This window comes from Saccoglossus kowalevskii, chromosome 19, assembly GCF_978046115.1.
Source record: "Saccoglossus kowalevskii chromosome 19, keSacKowa6.1, whole genome shotgun sequence".
In the NCBI taxonomy this organism is placed as follows: domain Eukaryota; kingdom Metazoa; phylum Hemichordata; class Enteropneusta; family Harrimaniidae; genus Saccoglossus; species Saccoglossus kowalevskii.
This window is the reverse complement of record NC_140659.1, coordinates 12,694,384-12,715,424: the sequence shown is the minus strand read 5'-3', so window position 1 is coordinate 12,715,424 and position 21,041 is coordinate 12,694,384. Positions and strand designations below refer to the sequence as shown.

The window sequence follows — 21,041 nt, the reverse complement described above, 5'->3', positions numbered from 1 at the left end:
AGAGGATAACACAAAGTATGCCGTCACATCGATCTGCGCTGCGCGTAGGTCGATACTTCCGCTGTCTTCGTGCATATTTTTCGGTATCCTCGTAATAACCTCACAATATTACATTCGTAACATTACTATAATCTAACACCGAAAACAATAGGATTTGCCGTTCTGTATCAGTATAAGAATTCTTTAGAACATTCGATTTCCCCCTTAAATGGGGTAAACCACATCACCCACTTTGACACATTCAACATAATTGACGTCACATTCAAAGAGTTGCCTATATTTACATTGGACGCATGCACACTATGGCGAGCGACGGTAAAATATCCTATCACTAAACGCAAACGTTCCCGCAGCGCAAAACGTTTTTGGTTGCCATTTTGGACAATTATCTCTCGTTAAATCATAACTACAAGCATAGAAAAAGAGAATGATAAGGTGATCACAAGAATACCGCAAATTACGCACAAAGGCAGTACGACGGAATTCTCGTGATAACCTCATATTATCACATGAATCATTTTGCTGGAGTTCTAGCTAATGTTAATATCATATCAGCTCAGTGTATTCTGATTGGTCCATGCAAGCTGACTGAATTTATGATATTATTTCTGAATAACGCAAATGAGCCCAACCCCTAATATATTAGCGGTTTTACGCAATATTCCTTGAATTGAAATTAAGAAATATATTATTCTGAATAATTCTGGAAGTTTTTGATGTCAGCTTAAATGCCTTTGTGATATAAAGTCGCAAATATGTGAGGCTATTTTTCAATCTCTCCCAACCGTAATTTCTCCGCGCACTTTTTTTTCACCCATACTTAGTGGCAATTTGTCACGGAATGTGAAACGGCCGCGGTTTGAATTGACTCACTAATGTATCTCGAAATCACAAATATAATCTCCAAAAATAACTTATAAATATGTTTTAATCGCAATATTGAAAAGTTAACTAACGGTAATCGGTGTTAATTACAAACACTGCGTTAGCTTTTAGTTTTTAGAACTGCAAAATGTATAGTTTTGATAGAGAGAGACAAAAATACTACACCGGGTCAATTAACCCGATAGGTAGGATCACTCATGATGAAATGTACTATTTAGGCTGGTGATGTTTTTTTTTTTTACAAAACAAATTCAGCACTTACTTCATATCAGTAAGTTATTACAACATATGTGCGTTATAACAGGCCATGAAGGCAATTTAAGGGATTTTAGAAGATTCCCTCTTAGTTGTTGCACAGAAACTTATAGGAAAGAGTGTCTTCGAGCTCGTTAATGCATATTCGAATAAAATGCCTAGCAATAGTTGATTGATATTAACTTTTGCCACTTTTAATTTGGCTTAGTTTTCAGTAGCGGAAATCAAAGTAATATAAATATGTAACGATACGTTCTGAATGTGTTCATGGTAACATGGAATGGGCCCCAGAACTAACGTTTTCTGTACATCGAACGCCAGCTGAAATTCTAACCTGTCACAATCATGTTTGTTTTTAATATGAATTAAGGATGTAGTATAGGTTTTCAGAGAGTAAAAATCACACTAATTATTTTTATATAATTTTGTTTATAAACTATATATTTCATGGAAGCTCATAATTCACACTAATGAAAAAATGTTATAAATATTTTTTTTATTGAACTTTCAAATAAGTTCTGTAAATAAAGGGATACTTCAAAATGTTGAATAAAACACGAGAAACATAAAAAGGGCGAAAATCAAGTTGTTGCAGCTTGTTGGCTTTAGATAGGTCTTCAATCCTGTATGTTGTGGCCCCTAATTCTCATCGTTTACACTTATTTTGTTTATAAAATGTAAATTTTATTTTATCGAATTAAAAATCCCATAAATAAAGTCAGATGTTGTTTAACATCATTATATCAATGTGTGTTTTTCTGTTGCGTCAATGAAGCGGTAGTAAATCGACACAATTAGTTGCGTCACAAAAAGCGTCAGTGACACATCATATTGACTCAGAGGGCACACTGTACGCAATCTTTTTTGAAGTGATTAGAATGCACCTATCACACCACTCTAGTGTGTGGCATTCATATACGTTGCTAATTTCTGAATAAATGACGGTTTGTCTATATTTTTGAGTTTGTAAAATTGCTCATGTCAGTATGAATTATCTTTCAGGTTACTGTGTGTGTCAGTATCTACACTTTAACTGCGATAGGAATCGATCGATACTATGCCGTGGTCCATCCATTAAAACTACGGGTGACGAAGAACAGGAACATCTACGTTATAATGAGTATATGGTTGATTTCTGCTGTATCTGGGATCGTGCAACTAATAATGGCACGCACTAGACAGCATTATTGGGATGGTGAAATAATATATTCTTGCAGTGAGAGGTGGCCAGACGAGGCATCTTCAGCAGTCTATGAAGTATTTGTTATGAGTGTGACATACGTCATTCCATTACTCATTCTATCCTATACGTATTTTAAAGTGGGTTCAAAGCTGTGGGGCAGACAGCTACCTGGAAACGCTGACAGAGTAAGAGACCAGTCACACTACAAAACAAAACGCAAGGTGAATATTAATAAGTGATCTGTGTATTCCCGCATTAGGTGTGAGCGGTGAATTGCATATATTTGTATGTATGTAGGATATATTGCACTCAATCATGGTGAATATCATTCACATACATAATCCATTATAAAATCATTCACCTGAACTCAAAAATAGACCAGAAATTCAAATATAATTTTGATATGTTGAGTCATTACGCCTGTCAAAATATGGTTATTTTTAACTATCTTAGTAGTATCTACATACAATTCTCTATCGGTTAAGAAAAGTGATTGCATCGTTTATTGAATCGACTGATTATTGAACGAGTAATGAATTCGGAGTTAATATTTGACTTGTTAACTTTATTAATTCAATTGTATCTTAAATTTATTTGCACCGCTTGCTTTGCACTCGTGACTCGTGAGACTGTAAAAATAAAACAACTATACGTGATAACATACCATTTTGCTGTCGGTTGATAATTTTTTCTCGGTAGTGACATACAAGGGAAAGTCATGCTTATGTATTTGCTAAATTGATCGTATCTCATTCTGTAGGTTATCAAGATGCTTGTAGTGGTACTACTGATGTTTGCGCTGTGTTGGATGCCTCTGCACGTATTCAATATCGTACAACGTATACATCGTGATCTCAAACAAAATGAGATCGTAAGAATTATCAATGCCATTCTTGTCTGGATTGCTATGTCGAACAGTTTCGTTAACCCGCTAGTGTACAGCTTTATGAGTGACAGTTTTAAGGTATGTTATAAATAAATAAATATTAAATAAATAAATAAATAAATAAATAAATAAATAAATAAATAAATAAATAAATAAATAAATAAATAAATAAATAAATAAATAGGAGAGCGGGATTATATTAAAAATGTTTTCGCTTTTCAAATTATTACGTCATAACATTCGATATTTTTGTTCAAACCCAGTGGTCACGTGTTATTCTAATTTTATCAGCACCCAATCTGGACGTGCACCTACTTTATGAATGTGCGACATGTAACACCATGCGCCAAAGATTCTCACAGGCGGTTCATTCGGCGCCCCTTGGGTTTTTAAATTGAGTAATTGGTTTTATTTCCGCCGACAATCAATGTACCTATCATCTCGTTTGGTGATTCACAACGAGTATTTATTATAATACATTAGTGGGCCATGGCAAATATATAATATTTAGTTGTGACCTTTTTTTGTAGTTTTAATAAATGATGTGCAAGTAAATTTAAATTAATTCGAATCAATTTTGGATAATGTGTCATTGGAATTCAATCAATAAGCTATTTTATTATAAAAATGATAGATATTGGATGCATGCAATCACACAAACTCACCATAATGAAACAGACAAATAACAAATGGTGCCATCATCGTTATTACGCCTGGATAGAAAGGTCATTATTTGGTAACGTGATTTGAAAATCGAATTACAGACAGGTTGAGTCGCACTGGATAATATTATCTTTTAGTCAAGAAAGTTTTACCTACTCCTCCTATTTGTTTCAAATATGCGTTATGTGGAAGCGGAGAAAATCGAATGACAATACTTCCAATGGGGACATTGGCAGGGGTTTTCATTGAGGAACATATATAATTTTCTTTCCATTCATTCATTGATTCAGTCCGCTTTAGGAAATGGATCAAGTATGTTATATCACAGCGATAAACAACACTGCAATTATTTGAGATTGCGAATCGACACGGAAATATATCATATGTAAATTGAGTGAATTGGGGGTTGTAACGCCCAATACTCTATGGGAAACAATAACAATTGTCAAAAGCCAATTGCCGTTGCTTTGGGGATCAATATAATATCAAACGAAGTGCCGAAAATAATGTACAATATATTGATTACAACAATATTTCAGCGATATGATGCGACTGATGCCCACCGGCTCATGTGAATAAATAAATAAACTATTTAAAATTAATATTTGGACAGATTGTGCAAAATTATTCACAATTCTATTCCAACTCACTTCGTAATTCCACAAGGATATACAACTTATACGTAATAATATGTCTAGAATAAATCGACTTCTCATTCAATGCACTGTATGCCTTGTTTAACACGTGATACATACACTTTCAATGACCCGAACAACTAGCTTGTCTAATTTCCATCTTTTACATACATAACTATAATGTGTCTGGAATCTGGAAAATTGAAGTTTGAAGAGACGGGTCAGAAAGACATACAATTTGACGTCACTGTATTGCTTGGATACTCCCGTGAGGTAAACACGTCGTCTATTGTACATGCGTGTATGTATTGCCCATAGGGATTTGCAGAAAAGACTCTCCACATACATATAGAAGCATATGAGAAGTCATATCAAACTACTGATAGTAGTAAACAACCGTTTTCCAGTGTTTTCGTTATTCCACTATGCGAGGGTATACCTACAACAGTGATGTAATTTATTCACGTAACTGTTCTCTGCAATGCAACCGGACTTACGTAAGGTCTAGCAATATATATCCTTGGAAAACTACATCAGTTTTTACTCGTGTTTATTAAACATATTATCGACTGGTGATAGATTCAATGGTGTGCTATACAAAATAGTGCGCTTTTACAGGCTTCTATTTGTGTCACGAAAGTCTATGAGAGATCTCATAGCTCTTCTGAATCGATAAAACAAAATTAAAATGACGGAAATTTGGATGTTTTCAAACTACCGCACTCTTTTTGAAACGTAGTGTTATAAATTTGTATGTACTTTCACCCCTTTAATTTCATTAATTGCACAGGTGTAACCAAAAACGCATATCAATGAGAGGAGTAATTTTGCTTCAGGCCAATTTACAACGCTCTCCATATTAGTTACAAAAACACTTTACCTAAAGGCAGTCACGATCAACAACAAAAACTGCATGACTAATTTTATTTAAAAAAAGAGCGTTTGCAATGTCGCGGTCCCCGTAAGCTACGAAGTATCCCGCAAACGTCAACCAAACCGCCGTACGCATCCATCTAGTTTCCATCTAGATCCATAGAACAAAAAACAAAATCTGATGCGTAATTATCTGTATTTGTCTTACGGCACATATAATTCGTAAATCAGTCTGTGTATGAAGCAATAACATTTGATTTGACGCTTCGCGGGACGGCGAAACACACGTGACCAATCGCGGCCATCGCATACGGATTGAGATTAAATAAGATGAAATATAGCATAAATTAAATTTCACATTTTTAAACACCAACAAAATAAATAAAAATACTCGCTCGTTTACTCCTTTTGTAGATGTCTAACCTCATTTGAATATTGCGAATAATAAGATTTTATCTGTTAAACGAACATGACGTCCATCGCCTATTAGTGAACTAATGGCCATGTATTTGTTGTTAAAATAGTCATTCTTACGTATATCATATTCCTTTACCTCTTTGAGTCTATAGTCCTTTCCCCAAAGCGCTACACATTATTTCAGATTCCTTTCAAATTATCTGTGTCGACCTGACCATCAAGGCCATCTTCCTTTTTCTAACTAATTCATTTTTGCTGAGCCCGGAGCTTTGCACGTCTATTTCGTACGCATTCTTGGCTACGCGAAAGTGTACGCTTTTTTTCGCAAAATACGGCACCACGCGTTGTCATTTTGGGGAATAACCTGTGACGGTGCGACAATTGTATTGTATAGGGAGTAAATTGTAAAACAACATATACCTCTCCTGTATTCTACCTTCACTAACACATGTTTAAGACGGCTTCTTCACAGTGACATGTGGTTAATTTGTAAAAAAAAAATGGACGTCTGAACTCGCCATTTGATTCCCTGAGTCACGGTGAATGACGCTGACCTTATAAAAAAAATAAGCGTATCACGAAGTAAATTCCGGGCGATAAGATAGTAAAATAACGTTTATTTTTTTTAGTTTTGAGCTACATTTCCTTTCAGGATGAAATGTATGCAAGACACAAAGGGGTAAACGGTTTGTCACATGAAATGTAATTTCGATTACTCCCGATCATTATGTAATAGCCGCGGATGGTTACGGATTGCGAAATATCACAAAGACTATTAAATTTCACACAATTATCTGGAAACACATAAGTGCTTTTTAGTGAGCATTATTTTTCAATTCGTTCATTCAATATGAGTGCAGTATATATATATATATATATATATATATATATATATATATATATATATATATATATATATAATATATTGTTTCGTTTATATTATATTCATACACAAGAGGCGTCAAATACTTTGTTCTATGACAAACATCATGGTTTTAAACACTGCTATTTGAGAATAGAATACATTATACAAAAGACCAGACGTTATGTATGAGCAAAATAAAACTTTACCAACCCCCCCAAAAAAACAAAAAAAAACAAAACAAAACAAAACAAAACAAATAAACGTGCAGAGAATGCTAATTTCTATAACGTGTAGTTATAGACATCCGGGAGTTCAACGACATTGGTTATATTGGCAATACAAAACGTGTATTTTCTGTACTTCTAAACTAAGTCAGGCGTATATAAATGAACCAAGGGCACGAAGTATTTAAACAAATAGACTAAAATGTTATGATTTGTTGAAAATAAACCTTGTAATCGCATTGCATAACTTACATTCTAAATAAATATTACATATTACATCACTAAATATTTTCGACATGTAGTTCACTCTTGTTCATGTATATGTATATGCAAACAATTAACATTCGTAACAAGTTGTTGTTCAAACTTCTGTATAAAAACATATCAGAATTGACTGCGTTACTATTACACATGTAGGCGAGTTCGATTCTTCAAAGTTCATTTCAATCGATAAAATAGCATCGCTTAACAGAAACACTTAAATGTCATTAACCGCCCATTGATATTCACAATATTGTCGATATAATTGCAAGTACACATCGATTGTTTCTGCATAAAAAGTACTCACAGATTTGAGTAGCCGCAAATCGTTCAAATATATCTCCGTGGACAACACTCTGCTATAGTTAATGGTAGTACTCTATATTCACAGCGCAATTCAACATAATTTGAAAAACTGCTATAAATAGCATTGGAATGACTGTGATGCCAAATTTCCCTGGTGTGTGTTACGCTATGATCACACCTGCTCAAAAGTAATTTACATCGAAGTTTATCATACTTAACTTTAGCTGCCTGATTTATAATTATGTTTACAAATAGTTGTCCATTCCAACGTGACGACATGCATCAATAAATACCAATGGTGTATGTCATGTCAAATGTAATATTGAAATATAGTGTGCACGTAATAACTCATTGATGCCTGTCTGTTCACTGACGTGCGTGTACATTAGTTATCGGTATGTTTTATAATATATGAGACGCGTGATACGTATTATGAGGCTTTTACGAGGAGACCTCAAAGTACTAGTATGCACGAAGACAGTACAGCGGGAGTAATATGGAAATAGCCTGTAAAATACCGCAAAATTAGGGCACACTGTAATTTATGGTGTTACAGTGACAGATGTATAATAATAACATTATATATACAATTTGACAATATCCTTGTCCGGACAGTGTATACCAACAAAAAAGTACAACGTTCTAGTGCAGTATCTAAAACATTATCGTAGATTTTACCTGATATGTTATTGGCTGAAGGCTGCAAAAACATCGGGTATTTACTCACAATGGAAACATCAAGAATGAATGAATGATGCGTCATTTGGAAAGATTGCCATAATTGAATAAACAATGATGTCAATAGCTGTTTTAAATGAAAAACTTGTTTTCTGTTTAGATTTACTTGAATGAAGAATGTTACTGATATGTGTTATATGGACACAATTCATATTATTCACATATATAACTGTAAAAATAAGACCACACCTGCTCAAAAGTGATTTACTTTCAAGTGTATCGCACTACTCTTTAGGTGTCTGATTTATAATATTTTTACATTGCTCATTCCAGTTTGACTTTACGCTCCAGTAAATCCCACAGTTGTCAAGTACATTATTAAAATATATAATGTGCCAGTAGAACTAATTTATGCCACGTGTTCAATTGCATTGTTTATGCGTGTGCATATATTATTCAAATGTTGACCCAAAGAGAGCATCATTGACATGGTCGACTAATCTGCATATTGGCTTGGGTTAATATTAAATTCCACAATTTCTTCCTAAAATGTGTTTTATTTACGGGCGTTCGCCTGACGTTTTAGAAGCCGCGATGTATACATTGACGCGCCCGTGTACACAAATAAAAACAGCACACTGCACTAGAGCCACGAATCTAAATAAATTGAGCTACAACATATTTATGGCTAAGTGAACAATTAAATGAAACCCACATCAGTATGTAATACACAATGAGTCGTTGACCTTCATCAAATAAATAGAATCACTAAAGATCGCTATACAATTCATGCGACTACGGACGTGCCGACCGATATATTCGTGTTCGATTATCTCATAGTTACAATTATTCATATCGAACTTGTCAAAATAATTATTATGCAAGATCGTTGGTGAGCAAAATTGTTACAGTTATTCGACCTGTTCACAAGTTAGAGCTGATCAACTGCCAATCAACGATAACGCATCTACAGATTGAATACAAATTGATAATCGAACAGTAGTATGCCATAGAAGTTGGTTCTAGGTCCATTCCCTGAAATTGACCTCATTGGACGCACATATTTACACTCGAACCAAATCATTTCCTCGTCTTGGATGTTTTTTTTTCATTTTCTGTTATTTTTGTCCATGATTGGATTGAAAAAAAAACGAAGACAAATACTCCATGATTTTTTTGACTTCATTAAAAAATAAAATCGTTTTTGTAGGATAGAAACTTTTTGAGATCAACCACCTACCCCACCCCAAACTAAAGCAAATAAGTTTTTTGTTCGACATCGATCTTTCGACGCTGTCCCTAAAACCATGAGAGTCTTTCCAAGCGATCAACAAAACAACACACAATATTTAACATATACATAAAGTTGTTAACGAGCAGATTTTGAAAGCATATGGTACCAATTATAATACATGACCCAGCCTACTTTAAACAAAGCATTGTTTTAGCGACATGTAATAGATAGAACATGCATCCCTGCTAGCAACACGAATGTCTGGCATACTATTACAATCTCCATTAAGTTGATACCTGATTCATTCAAACATGAATATGAAACAACCACAATTCATTTCAATTACCAGTGATCTATGCCGCATAGTCGTATGATATCGACAATAGTGCACATACACTGTAAAACGGTGACATATTCCCCTGTAACTATATATAGCTAATTATTATCATCATAAAACACACATCAATAAAGACATAATTGGCTACGTTTTATCCAACAATCTAAAATTACATTGGCATATGCCATATTGTTGATGACGCTCCACACCGTACACATCTTTTATTTTACAGCATGTAATATCATATTATTTAAATTTATAACTGGGTCAACATGATCACACCTGATCCAAATAAATTCTACTTAACATTATCTACCTGATAGTTAATAATGTTATTGATTATCATTGCCCTTTGCAGCTGACAACACGCTTCAGCAAATCCCAATAATATAAGTCATGTCAAGTGTAATATGGAAATATAGTATGCAATTAATAACTCATTGATGCTCACGTGTTTACTGACTTGGTTGACGCCTGTACATCGTTAGCGGAATATTCTATCACATATGAGATGCGTGACACGTAATAAGCATTATTACTTGCTATATATTCCAGTTGAGCACAATCTTGCCCAAACAAGGTATAGCACGGCCAACTAATAAATCTAGTGTAGTATCTCAAACACTATCGTAGCTGTTGCCTAATACATATTACTGGCTGAAGGTTGCTAGCTTGTTGACGTTTTACTCACAGACAAAAAATGATATATATTCACGATCGCGTATGTATATTTACAACGCTCTTGTATATCAAGAGAAATCGATAAGTATAAACGTGAATGTAATGGTTTTCATATCTTCAGAAATGGTACACTCTAACTTGAGTGTAATTGTCATACCAAGTTTGAAATCAATGCATACAAGTTCATTTCAACTCAATATCCAATGAAGAGTATGGAGAAACTCAATGAGCTAATCGTCCGAGTTATGAAATAGTTAGAAAAATAGCACCCACGTGATGTGCCAATACAATCACCTTGGGCGTGTGTGGGGCAGCGCCCCATAACTAAAGTTATCTAACGAGTAAACTAGTCATAATAAATTAGGGCCTTCAAACAAAGAGCTGTAAATATCTTTTTTATATTATGAAGTAAATATGTCAAATCCATGAAGACTAGCACCCGCCTAAGCTGAAAAGGTATTTTTTGTCTGATAATCCTTATTCTTACAACGTGGAGATCTCAATAGCATTTTAATGTTCGAAGCTTATGGTGATAGTCTTTTTTACTAAATTCCTAAGTAATAAGCATATTCATGTACTATGCATCATACGTGCTCAAACGTATCACCGTGTACAGTAAGTACAATCTCCTTTCAGTAGTAGCGTCGACTGAGAGGTATAGTAATCCTCTAGTAATATAAAAAGCACGATTCTAATTATAAGAAGTGTAACAACAGGATACTCACATTTCCAAGTACACAAGTCATCCTTAAGGGGTTGACCTCAGACGTTCGTAAGCAGTTGACTCGGGCAACATGAAGCCAATGTTCTATCTATTGCAGATAGTAAACCACCCTAGTCATTGAACTATCATCAGTGGATCAGGAATGTATACTTGATTTATTACGTCATTGTGCTGGTACACTGTTATTGGAGTGTATTAGAAATCATAGTCAGTTACAACATATATACAATAGCTAGATTGAAATGTCAAAAGAAAGAGTACACCAAGAGTGTTATGATCAGGGGGTCATAACTAGGGGGTAATGGCCGGGACAGGGTTTAGCCATTTCATCGATTACAGTCAGATGGCAAAAACTAAGGAGCCTAATGAGGTAGTAGACGGGCAACTAGGTCATGAAAATTGGGTTGGTACATGAAGTTTTTCTACCCTAGATCAGAGTCTAATTAACCAATGTATTCGGCCCACCCAAGAACAGAAAACAATCGAGACGAGTGGAACACAACAAGAGTAAATCTGCACATGAATATTCTGGGGATGTTAGTATTCAGGAAGACGTTAGCTTACTTTCCATATGAGGTACAATAAAGATCCAGTTCCTTTTAAGACCCTAGACATTTATTAACCTAGAAGAAGGGATGAGAAGCAGTGTGGCCAGAAACTCGAACATCAAAATTCTCAGGGCTTGACAAAAAACTCGTTTATTCTGTGGGGAATCCTTTTGATCAACCTTCACGAAAAATCAGGTGGCAGTGTCTGAGTTTTTACCATTTCTATTCCATTCAAGTTGTACTGGCGACACCTATTGTCATAAAGGCAGTGGTTATTCAGTTTATTTGTTATGCACAGGAAAGACATCATACAGCGACACCCCCACAACAGTTAGCTGATTACGCAAGTACAATGACAGACAAATTCCACCGATCCTTAGTCCCATTAGGTCAGGGTACTTGCTTACACCCTTTTTTGTTCAGTGAATGGCATCGATTGAAGTTTTAGCAACAAGATTTTGGCGGAGGTTGATTATCTTCAACAGCATTATTTGGGTGAAAGTTTGATTCACTTAACCCTATGTTCTGCGTGTTCGTAATTGGTCAGTGCGAGCATGACTACGTGTGGGTGAGAAACAAAGTGGACCTGGAAAGCGCATGTCTTAATAAATGTATTTCAGTTAAAGTGCTTGTTTCTAGTTTTTGTCAGCTATAGTTGAGTTTATCCAATGCTCAATATATTGGATGTAGGTCGGCTGAGTATGACTGAACTAGTAAAATACACGCATATTTTCCGAGAATAATTTGAAATGTTGGTAGGTGAATTTATATTCCCGTCACTAAAGTTGCAAATAGTGTTGCAAGTAGAGCTGGATTTTAGTCGCTGTTCCTTAAGTATCCGAGCTGGGGGGGGGGGGGATTTGTGTAGTTTTTGAGGTGGTTTTTGACGGAAACTGCGTCTGCTAATTCATTCGTTTCATTATATCTTGCCTTATCACCAAATTTATACAAATCTTTTAAAATGGTAGAACACAATGAGAAAAATAAAAACAAATTTGCCGCTTTGAAACCAATAATGATGTGAATTCAGAACAAAGTCGTCCAAGGTATGTCTTGGAAACAGTTGACATAATAATAAAATGTAAGTGTAAACGAAACGAATAACAAATGCACGTGCAAATATATGTATTATGATGACGAGTAAACTAGTCATAATAAATTAGGGCCTTCAAACAAAGAGCTGTAAATATCTTTTTTATATTATGAAGTAAATATGTCTAATCCATGAAGACTAGCACTCGCCTAAGCTGAAAAGGTATGTTTTGTCTGATAATCCTTATTCTTACAACGTGGAGATCTCAATAGCATTTTAATGTTCGAAGCTTATGGTGATAGTTTTTTTTACTAAATTCCTAAGTAATATGCATATTCATGTACTATAATCTTTTACAAACTTTGAACATAGCCGCTAACAAAAATATATCTGAGAAATATATCTGAGACACGCAGAATGAATTTCAAAAAATAATGAGGAGTAAAAGTCATGTTTGTTACGTTTTAACGGCATGAAGCAGACTGATAATGCGCACTGGATATACAAATTACATTGATTAGCGACTAAATTGCGATGCACAGCCCATTAATTAGGAAATAAGAGACAATACGCTGCGCATTATTGCGTGTAGAGTAGAGCAATTCTGGTATGTACGCATGAGTTTCACCCATTATTCAGGCGAATACGCTTATTTGAGCTTTGTTGTCATTTATTTCAATTATAAAACCCTCAAACATTTACATACACGAGAAGTGTGTCGTGGACGCCTGTAAGTAATTTGCACGTAGCGAGAAAATTCTCGATGAAAATAACCAGACAACGACATGCAAAATCACCTTCGAGGTTGAAATGGAGCGAAATGATCACGGTAAATTTGTTGATAAACGAATCGTGCAAAAGCATTGGATATAGCCGAGAAACATATAATCATGTTTGTATGATCGATTGACTCTTGAGCACACCCTAGTTGTGTTGTGAACTGATAGCAGGGCTGCATGTGGTACAGACCGACCAAGGAGAACAAATGAAAATACCTGTAATGCGAATCAAGATTTGCAACGTTATAACTAACTGTCAGATCTATGTGGTTCCTTAATAAAGCTGATTTCTATGATTGAAAAAAACTACACCTTTTTAAATCATCGTATTTATGTTTATTTGCTGCTGATTAATTCTGTAAATCATTTGAGAAAATTAAATATAACTGTATTAACGAATATAAAAGCAAATTATTCACTTGTATATGGAGAGGTTCCCTCTCGTCCTAACAACGCAGCAAGTAGAAATACGTGACTTAATTGTATCGCTATTGTTATCGTATATTACTTGAATGAACAAAAGTATGCCATATAGTAACATAAGTGTCATGTTTATTCACGGCGTACTCATATGTATACTCACATATCCAACAGTAGCGACAGGTTTCATAATAGATTTAGTGTTAATAGAAATAACTATCACAGTGAAAAATATATATATTTTACAATATTATTCATCCCTAGCAATTATCCCCTTTCCAAGAAAAGAGTTCCGTTTGAAAACTACCATCTGCCTATCCCTGCCTATTTATATTTTATTAAAAATCAGCAATACTTAGTTCTAAGTTATGGTGTGTTTCATGATTGTTACTAACGAATGTTACTAAAGATGCTGGCCAGTACACCTTTTTCATTGTAGGGATGTTTTGTCATATGTTGCAATGGCTGCATGTTGATATAACAGTATAGACCACATGAAATCTTCTTCTCCCCAACTTGTATTCATTGATATTCATTGGCTGGTGGAAAATTATCAACAATGACATTAAATATTCGCATAAAAATATGCACAGTTGCAAACAATTAGTCATGTCCGAGAGACCAGTAAAAGTACTGGATTACTAGTATGTTTCTTTTGTATTTGTATATAACATTGCCGAATAGAAATACAATCCACCAAATTTCCCATTATAGTAGATAATATTTGGTAATTGTTGTCCTAAGTAACTATTCGAAATAACCAAACGTTTTTAGCAATGATTCTTTATTGATAGCAGAAGCAAGTTCTTGTGTTTCATTAGATTGACGTAAGTTGACACAGACAGGTGATCACCGAGATTTATATCAATGTATGACGTGAGCAGTTATCACGAGTATTTGCATGTCAACTTAAATATAGTTAGGTTATAATTACATATTTTGAATATACATATTTTGAAATGGCGGAGTGTTGAAAGTGTAAATTTTGCTCGACTTTTCGCAGGTGTTAATAGCGTTCCGAAACATCCCGTCATGACCCAGTATTAAACATACTATATTTTCATTAACACACCAAAAACAACAAACAGGGTCGTATACTACAGTCCGACGACATCGTCGCTATAAAATGCCTCATATCGGAATAATATAAAAATTACAATACGAAATAGAATTTGTAAAGCCAGCGAGATTCCATACAAAAAATATCTAAATCAACTGTCAGTATATCATTTTGTAAAAAGCAGTAATTTTATTAAATCGTTTTGTTACGTATCAGATTACTATGGCAACTGCCGAACTAAGCCTTTTTTGCTACAACAATATTAAAAAACCACTACTTTAAATTAACGTTATAGGGACGTGAAAATGTGTATTTGAATGAACATGACGTTAATTCTAATTTGAAAGGTTAGTTCAATTCTATTAAAAGGCGCACGAGATAAAGAAAAGTAGAAAGGTATGTTAGACGCATATGTGTGACATAGCAACACAGATTACATATATGTTATAGAACATGGTACTTAAATATATAATCCACATGTTTTCGGATATTTGGACACTTGTATTATACGAGAAACTGGGTATTGGCTCTATAATAATGTTTAATTATGCCACTCAAGTGAATTGTCTTGAGGCTTTTAGGAAACAGTCTGGCACTCATGCTGATGTCAGCTTAATTTTCACTAAACCCTAGGCTTGAACTCGCAGTAGAACGGAATCATTCAATAGTCTAATAATGCAGCCGTGCCTCTAAATCATTCTGTACTGCTACAAATACTCGTTGGAATCACGTACGATTATTTTGAAGTGCAGGTGAAATCTGGCTCCTACTCGTAATCATCGCTGCGGTATGGTCATAATGTGGAGTACGTGAATTACAGCTGCAGACGATATCATCGTTGTTATCACAATGATTGTCAGTTGAATGTGTACTAAAATATTTTTATAATTATTATTTGATAATCAAATAGTATAATATCTAGCATCTGATAATAATACACGTCGTGCAAAAGTAGTACCAATACCTTATTATACCGCGAATGCATAGTATGCAAATTTACTATGAAATCATGTATACTGACGCACTCCTGTTTGTGTTTAAACTACAGCACGGACAGCATGTGCAAACGTAATAAGTATATTTTAATATTAATTTATTGCGGCGTCGTGTCTTTATGACGCTGTTTGTAACTCACTGTGTTATTGTCGTTGGCATCGTCGAAACGTATGTATAGTTATTTTAAACGCTCACCGACTAGAAAAACAATCGCCATAAAAATAACTTTTGAGAAATGATTGTACGCAATTATAGTTAACCAGTTCCATGAAGAGTTATATTCCATCACATATTACATTAGCAACCATCACTAGCAATAATCATTGAATAAATACATTATATTACATCATAGTGGCCGTACCGTGTCGTGTCGTGTGGCTTCCATGTGAACAATGCGTTTGCGTGATAGTGAAAGTACAACGCATGCTTCTCTGATCAATTTATTTCTCTTATTTGCAGGCAGACTTAAAACTTTTAGTTTGCTGTTATCGTGACGGGATGGGCGCCAATAAATACAGCTACGGAAGACGGGTGTGGAAGCGAAGAACGAATAGTACGTCGTCTAATGGGTCTAGCAGAACGACTCATTTCAGCCTAGATTCTCGTTCAAGGGTGAAAAATATTCAGACTCTTGCATGAAGCAGGTAAATGAAAACTAAACGTGAAAGACATTCTTCCTTGTGACGCACGAAAATGAGTATTTGATGTCAGTGGTACATGTAATCGTTGAGCTCAATGGTATACGATATAAGACCTATATGACGTATATAGACAAATAACTATTCATTGTATGCTTTACTTAAAATTATAGCGCGCCCTGTAAAGGAACTACGCCGCTATAAGTATCGTTTACTGTAACCTGTATTACTGGTTTTAAAATTGCAATCACGTACTAAAATATTCCACTTTATCCGTTAGTACATTCAGGAGTACCAACATGCACACAGACATACTTATTTTTCCAAGCGTTTGCCTGTCATGTCTTCATGCATTATATATGTGAAATAGTCGTGTGTCAATCGAAAGTATTTTCACTTAGTTTTATTAAAAAAAATCGGAAAAAACATATTAACACACGCTTCACGTAATATTAACCATGTATCAAACAGTATCAATTGTGTTATTGTTGAAAATTTTCTTTAGATTATCCATTGTTATATTCAAAACCTATATTGTTTGAACATTGGTAGGTTCACTCAATTCTCATTGGTAGATTCACTCAATTCTCATTGGTAGATTCACTCAATTCTCATTGGTTTGAACGTGCTTTTCTTGAATAACGAATTTGAGATTGACATTGTATTTAAATATATCCTGTAAATATAACTATATAAATATTTGTCCTAAAGTAAATGACATGAACACAAAATACAAATTTCTCTTTACTTATATGCATTTTATAGTGGCATGCAAATTAATATAAGTGTTTAATTAGTGCAAAAATCAAGTATTGTGAGATTAGTAAACTTGTACACTTACATCAGGTTCTCATTATATCAATTTCAAGAAATCTGTTTTATTTTCACTTGACACTGATTTATTTGGGATTTCACATAACTTTGTTTTAAAGTCATTGATAAGTTCGTATGCAACTTGATTTACTGGTATTGGGTCATTTATTTATTGCGCTATGAATTAGGTTACCTGTAATATGTCTGCGTCGACATGTAAGCCCAAATAAATATCAAATGCTTCTCAATCAGAAATTTGTTGTTATTGGTTAGATCATATTTGTTTAAAAAGCCAGTATTAATGTTAGCTGCAAGCATAGCAGTAATTGAGTTTTTAATTATGTATATGTAACCATGTAACATGACATAGCATGTTATATTTTGTTCGGTATTTCACCAACAAATACAGTATTCAATGTTCAGCATGTTATAGTTTGTTCGGAATTTCACCAACAAATACAGTCAGTATTCAATGTTTACTTCCAAAATAAAACTTTAAGCAGGCATAAATATTTTTGTCAGGATGCAAATTCTAAAACAAATATACAAACCTGCAATAAAATAATCGAAGTGTGCTGCATGCATGCTGTCTTTCGCGCTTTGAGTACCGTTTCCAATATCAAGAGATAAGACGTTGAAATCGTGTACTGCAATATCTCTATTCGTTTCTAGGATACGGATACAAACGATAAACTGTTCAATTCATGATCAATATGCCTGAGCATTATGAGTAAAACATCGTGTAATGAAATATCTCAATGCGTCTGTGTGTTCTAGAATACGGATGAAACATGTGTTGTATCTATCGGTTATGTAGTCGCGTGATTTACTTTGTTTGTTGAGAAGTAATCTACGAAATTCATAAAACCTCGACAGATTGTGTCTCGTATTCGAGCTTCTCATGTGATCATTGTTATATTAAAAACCCATAGTTTAGTGGAACTTTATTAATAATTTAACATAATTATAATTGCAATATACAGCATAATATACATAAAATGTGCGTTACTAGAGTTCGTTAGGGTGCTGTACAGAAAAGACGATTTCATTCATTTGTTTTTTACTCCGCCATTGCGGATTACATCATCCATGACAAACTTTATATTTTTTATTATATTTTGCAAAATTTTCCATGCTTAAAATAATGTGTGAAACATCTACATTGTCAAAGATATATTATCGTATACCGTGATTTTTGTAGTGTTTACCGTGGTACGAGATGAAATATGAAAAGTATTTAATGTGAAATATCTAATAATTTATTCATGTGTCCATATAAAATATGTATGTACGCACTGATTTGATATAAAATTTGGGCACATGACTGTTTTCGAAATCCACACTTATCCTATAACGATAATACTAACAGTGTCGCACGCAATCACAGTGTCTGCGGCTATTGCCCATTCTGATTGTTGGATGTGATTCATCAATTAAAATGTATCACTAAAACTCAGTTAAGACACACATCGTAAAAAAACATTTGTTAACTCATGGTTGGCTGGTTTCAGTTTTAGCAAATACGGAATTTTTACAGGCGAGATATAATGTTAAAATTAAAGTTAAAATGTATCACTACAACTCAGTTAAGACACACATCGTAAAAAAAAAACCATTTGTTAACTCATGATTGGCTGGTTTCAGTTTTAGCAAATACGGAATTTTACAGGCGAGTTATAATTCCTGCCAGTGACATCTATGTTCGGGTCGCGTCATCATTGTAACCTGTCTCCCTTTTTTCCTGCTATGCGACGTCACATATTGGGCGTTTCGGAGCAAATTTCACCGCACTCGTTAGCAGTCCGTAGGAAACTTAGTCAAGAGATTTAGAGTGATGCGTCATTTTATAGTTAACACCTTTTAGTAAACTTTATGTTCACGCACACGCACGGGTTGTAAACAAGCGTTTTAAATGAGCACATTATTTTCAAGTGTATTACATTTTTTAGGTTTGTGTGAATAGTACCTTTCTAAAGTTTTTCAAAACTTAACTACATATTGTATTTTAAAAGACAAATATGGGCAATTTTGAAACACGTTAAGCAATTAGTTCCAACGCGAATAAATTAGTTTGTAAGATACTTCGGACCAGTATACAAACGCAACAAAAACTATCTTCCTCACTTTTGTATAAACCCAACGCTACACATCAATAGTTCGTCTCCAATGAGTTCTAAACAACATAGCATACATTGTGATTATGTGATATACTGAGGTATGTCATAGATGACGTAAATGTATCCTTTTTGTTTGTGAAACGTATTTATTTAAAGTTTTAGTCAATAGCTCAGAATCTGTTGGCCGTCTTTATACGATCTATGGTAGTAGCGATATAACATTTTAAAAATATTTCAATAATTTATCAAACAAATTATTTATTAAAATTAAACGTGGTGTACGTAAAGTATCTGGATGATTTTGATTTGGTTTTGATTTCCATGATCCGCTGTTTCCAAAATTATCGGATATAAATAATAGTTCGGATGTTACACACTTTATATATTAGTACTTTACCAGATATAAAAACTGTTGAAAATGTCAGTGGGCCCAGTTGGTTAGAGATTGGATCTTTAACAATATTTTGACTCTTCTCGGTAGATTCACTCAATTCTCATCGGTAGATTTACTCAATTCTAATCGGTAAATTTACTCAATTCTCATCGGTAGACTTACTCAATACTCATCCGTAGATTCACTGAATTCTCATCGGTAGATTCACTGAATTCTCATCGGTAGATCACTCAATTCTCATCGGTGGATTCACTCAATTCTAATCGATAGATTCACTCAATTCTCATCGGTAAATTCACTAAAATCTCATCGGTAGATTCACTGAATTCTCATCGGCAGTTTCACTGAATTCTCATTGGTAGTTTCACTGAATTCTCATCGGTAGTTTCACTGAATTCTCATCGGTAGATTCACTCGATTCTCATCGGCAGATTCACTCGATTCTCATCGGCAGATTCACTCAATTCTCATTGGTAGATTCACCAAATTGTCATCGGTAGATTCACTAAATTGTCATCGGTAGATTCACTCAATTCTCATTGGTAGATTCACTCAATTATAATCGGTAGATTCACTCAAATCTCATCGGTAGATTCACTAAATTGACATCGGTAGATTCACTTAATTGTCATCGGTAAATTCACTCAATTCTCATTGGTAGATTCACTCAATTCTCATTGGTAGATTCACTCAATTCTCATTGGTAGATTCACTCAATTATTATCGGTAGATTCACTTAATTCTTATCGGTAGATTCATTCAATTCTTATCGGTAGATTCACTCAGTTTGCAGCGGTAGATTCACTAAATTGTCATCAGTAGATTCACTCAATTCTCATTGGTAGATTCACTCAGTTCTCATTGGTAGATTCACTCAATTCTCATTGGTAGATTCACTCAATTCAATTATCATCGGTAGATTCACTCAAATCTCCTCGGTAGATTCACTAAATTGACATCGGAAGATTCACTAAATTGTCATCAATAAATTCACTCAATTCTCATTGGTAGGTTCACTCAATTCTCATTGGTAGATTCACTCAATTCTCATTGGTAGATTCACTCAATTATCATCGGTAGATTCACTCAATTCTCATTGGTAGATTCACTTAATTCTCATCGGTAGATTCATTCAA

General features: G+C 34.3%; 1 protein-coding gene across 1 annotated transcript in view; it reads left to right on the top strand.

The window, feature by feature from the left end:
• The window catches only part of LOC144350677 (tachykinin-like peptides receptor 86C), a 38,783-nt gene extending 21,840 nt beyond the window's left edge, over positions 1-16,943 (top strand). The window contains exons 2-4 of the mRNA XM_085493702.1: positions 2,143-2,544; positions 3,084-3,287; positions 16,403-16,943. Of these exons, the coding sequence (XP_085349828.1) occupies positions 2,143-2,544; positions 3,084-3,287; positions 16,403-16,582 (786 nt within the window). The 3' untranslated portion in view covers positions 16,583-16,943. The remainder of the gene's footprint in view (positions 1-2,142; positions 2,545-3,083; positions 3,288-16,402) is intronic.
• Positions 16,944-21,041: the final 4,098 nt, after the last annotated feature.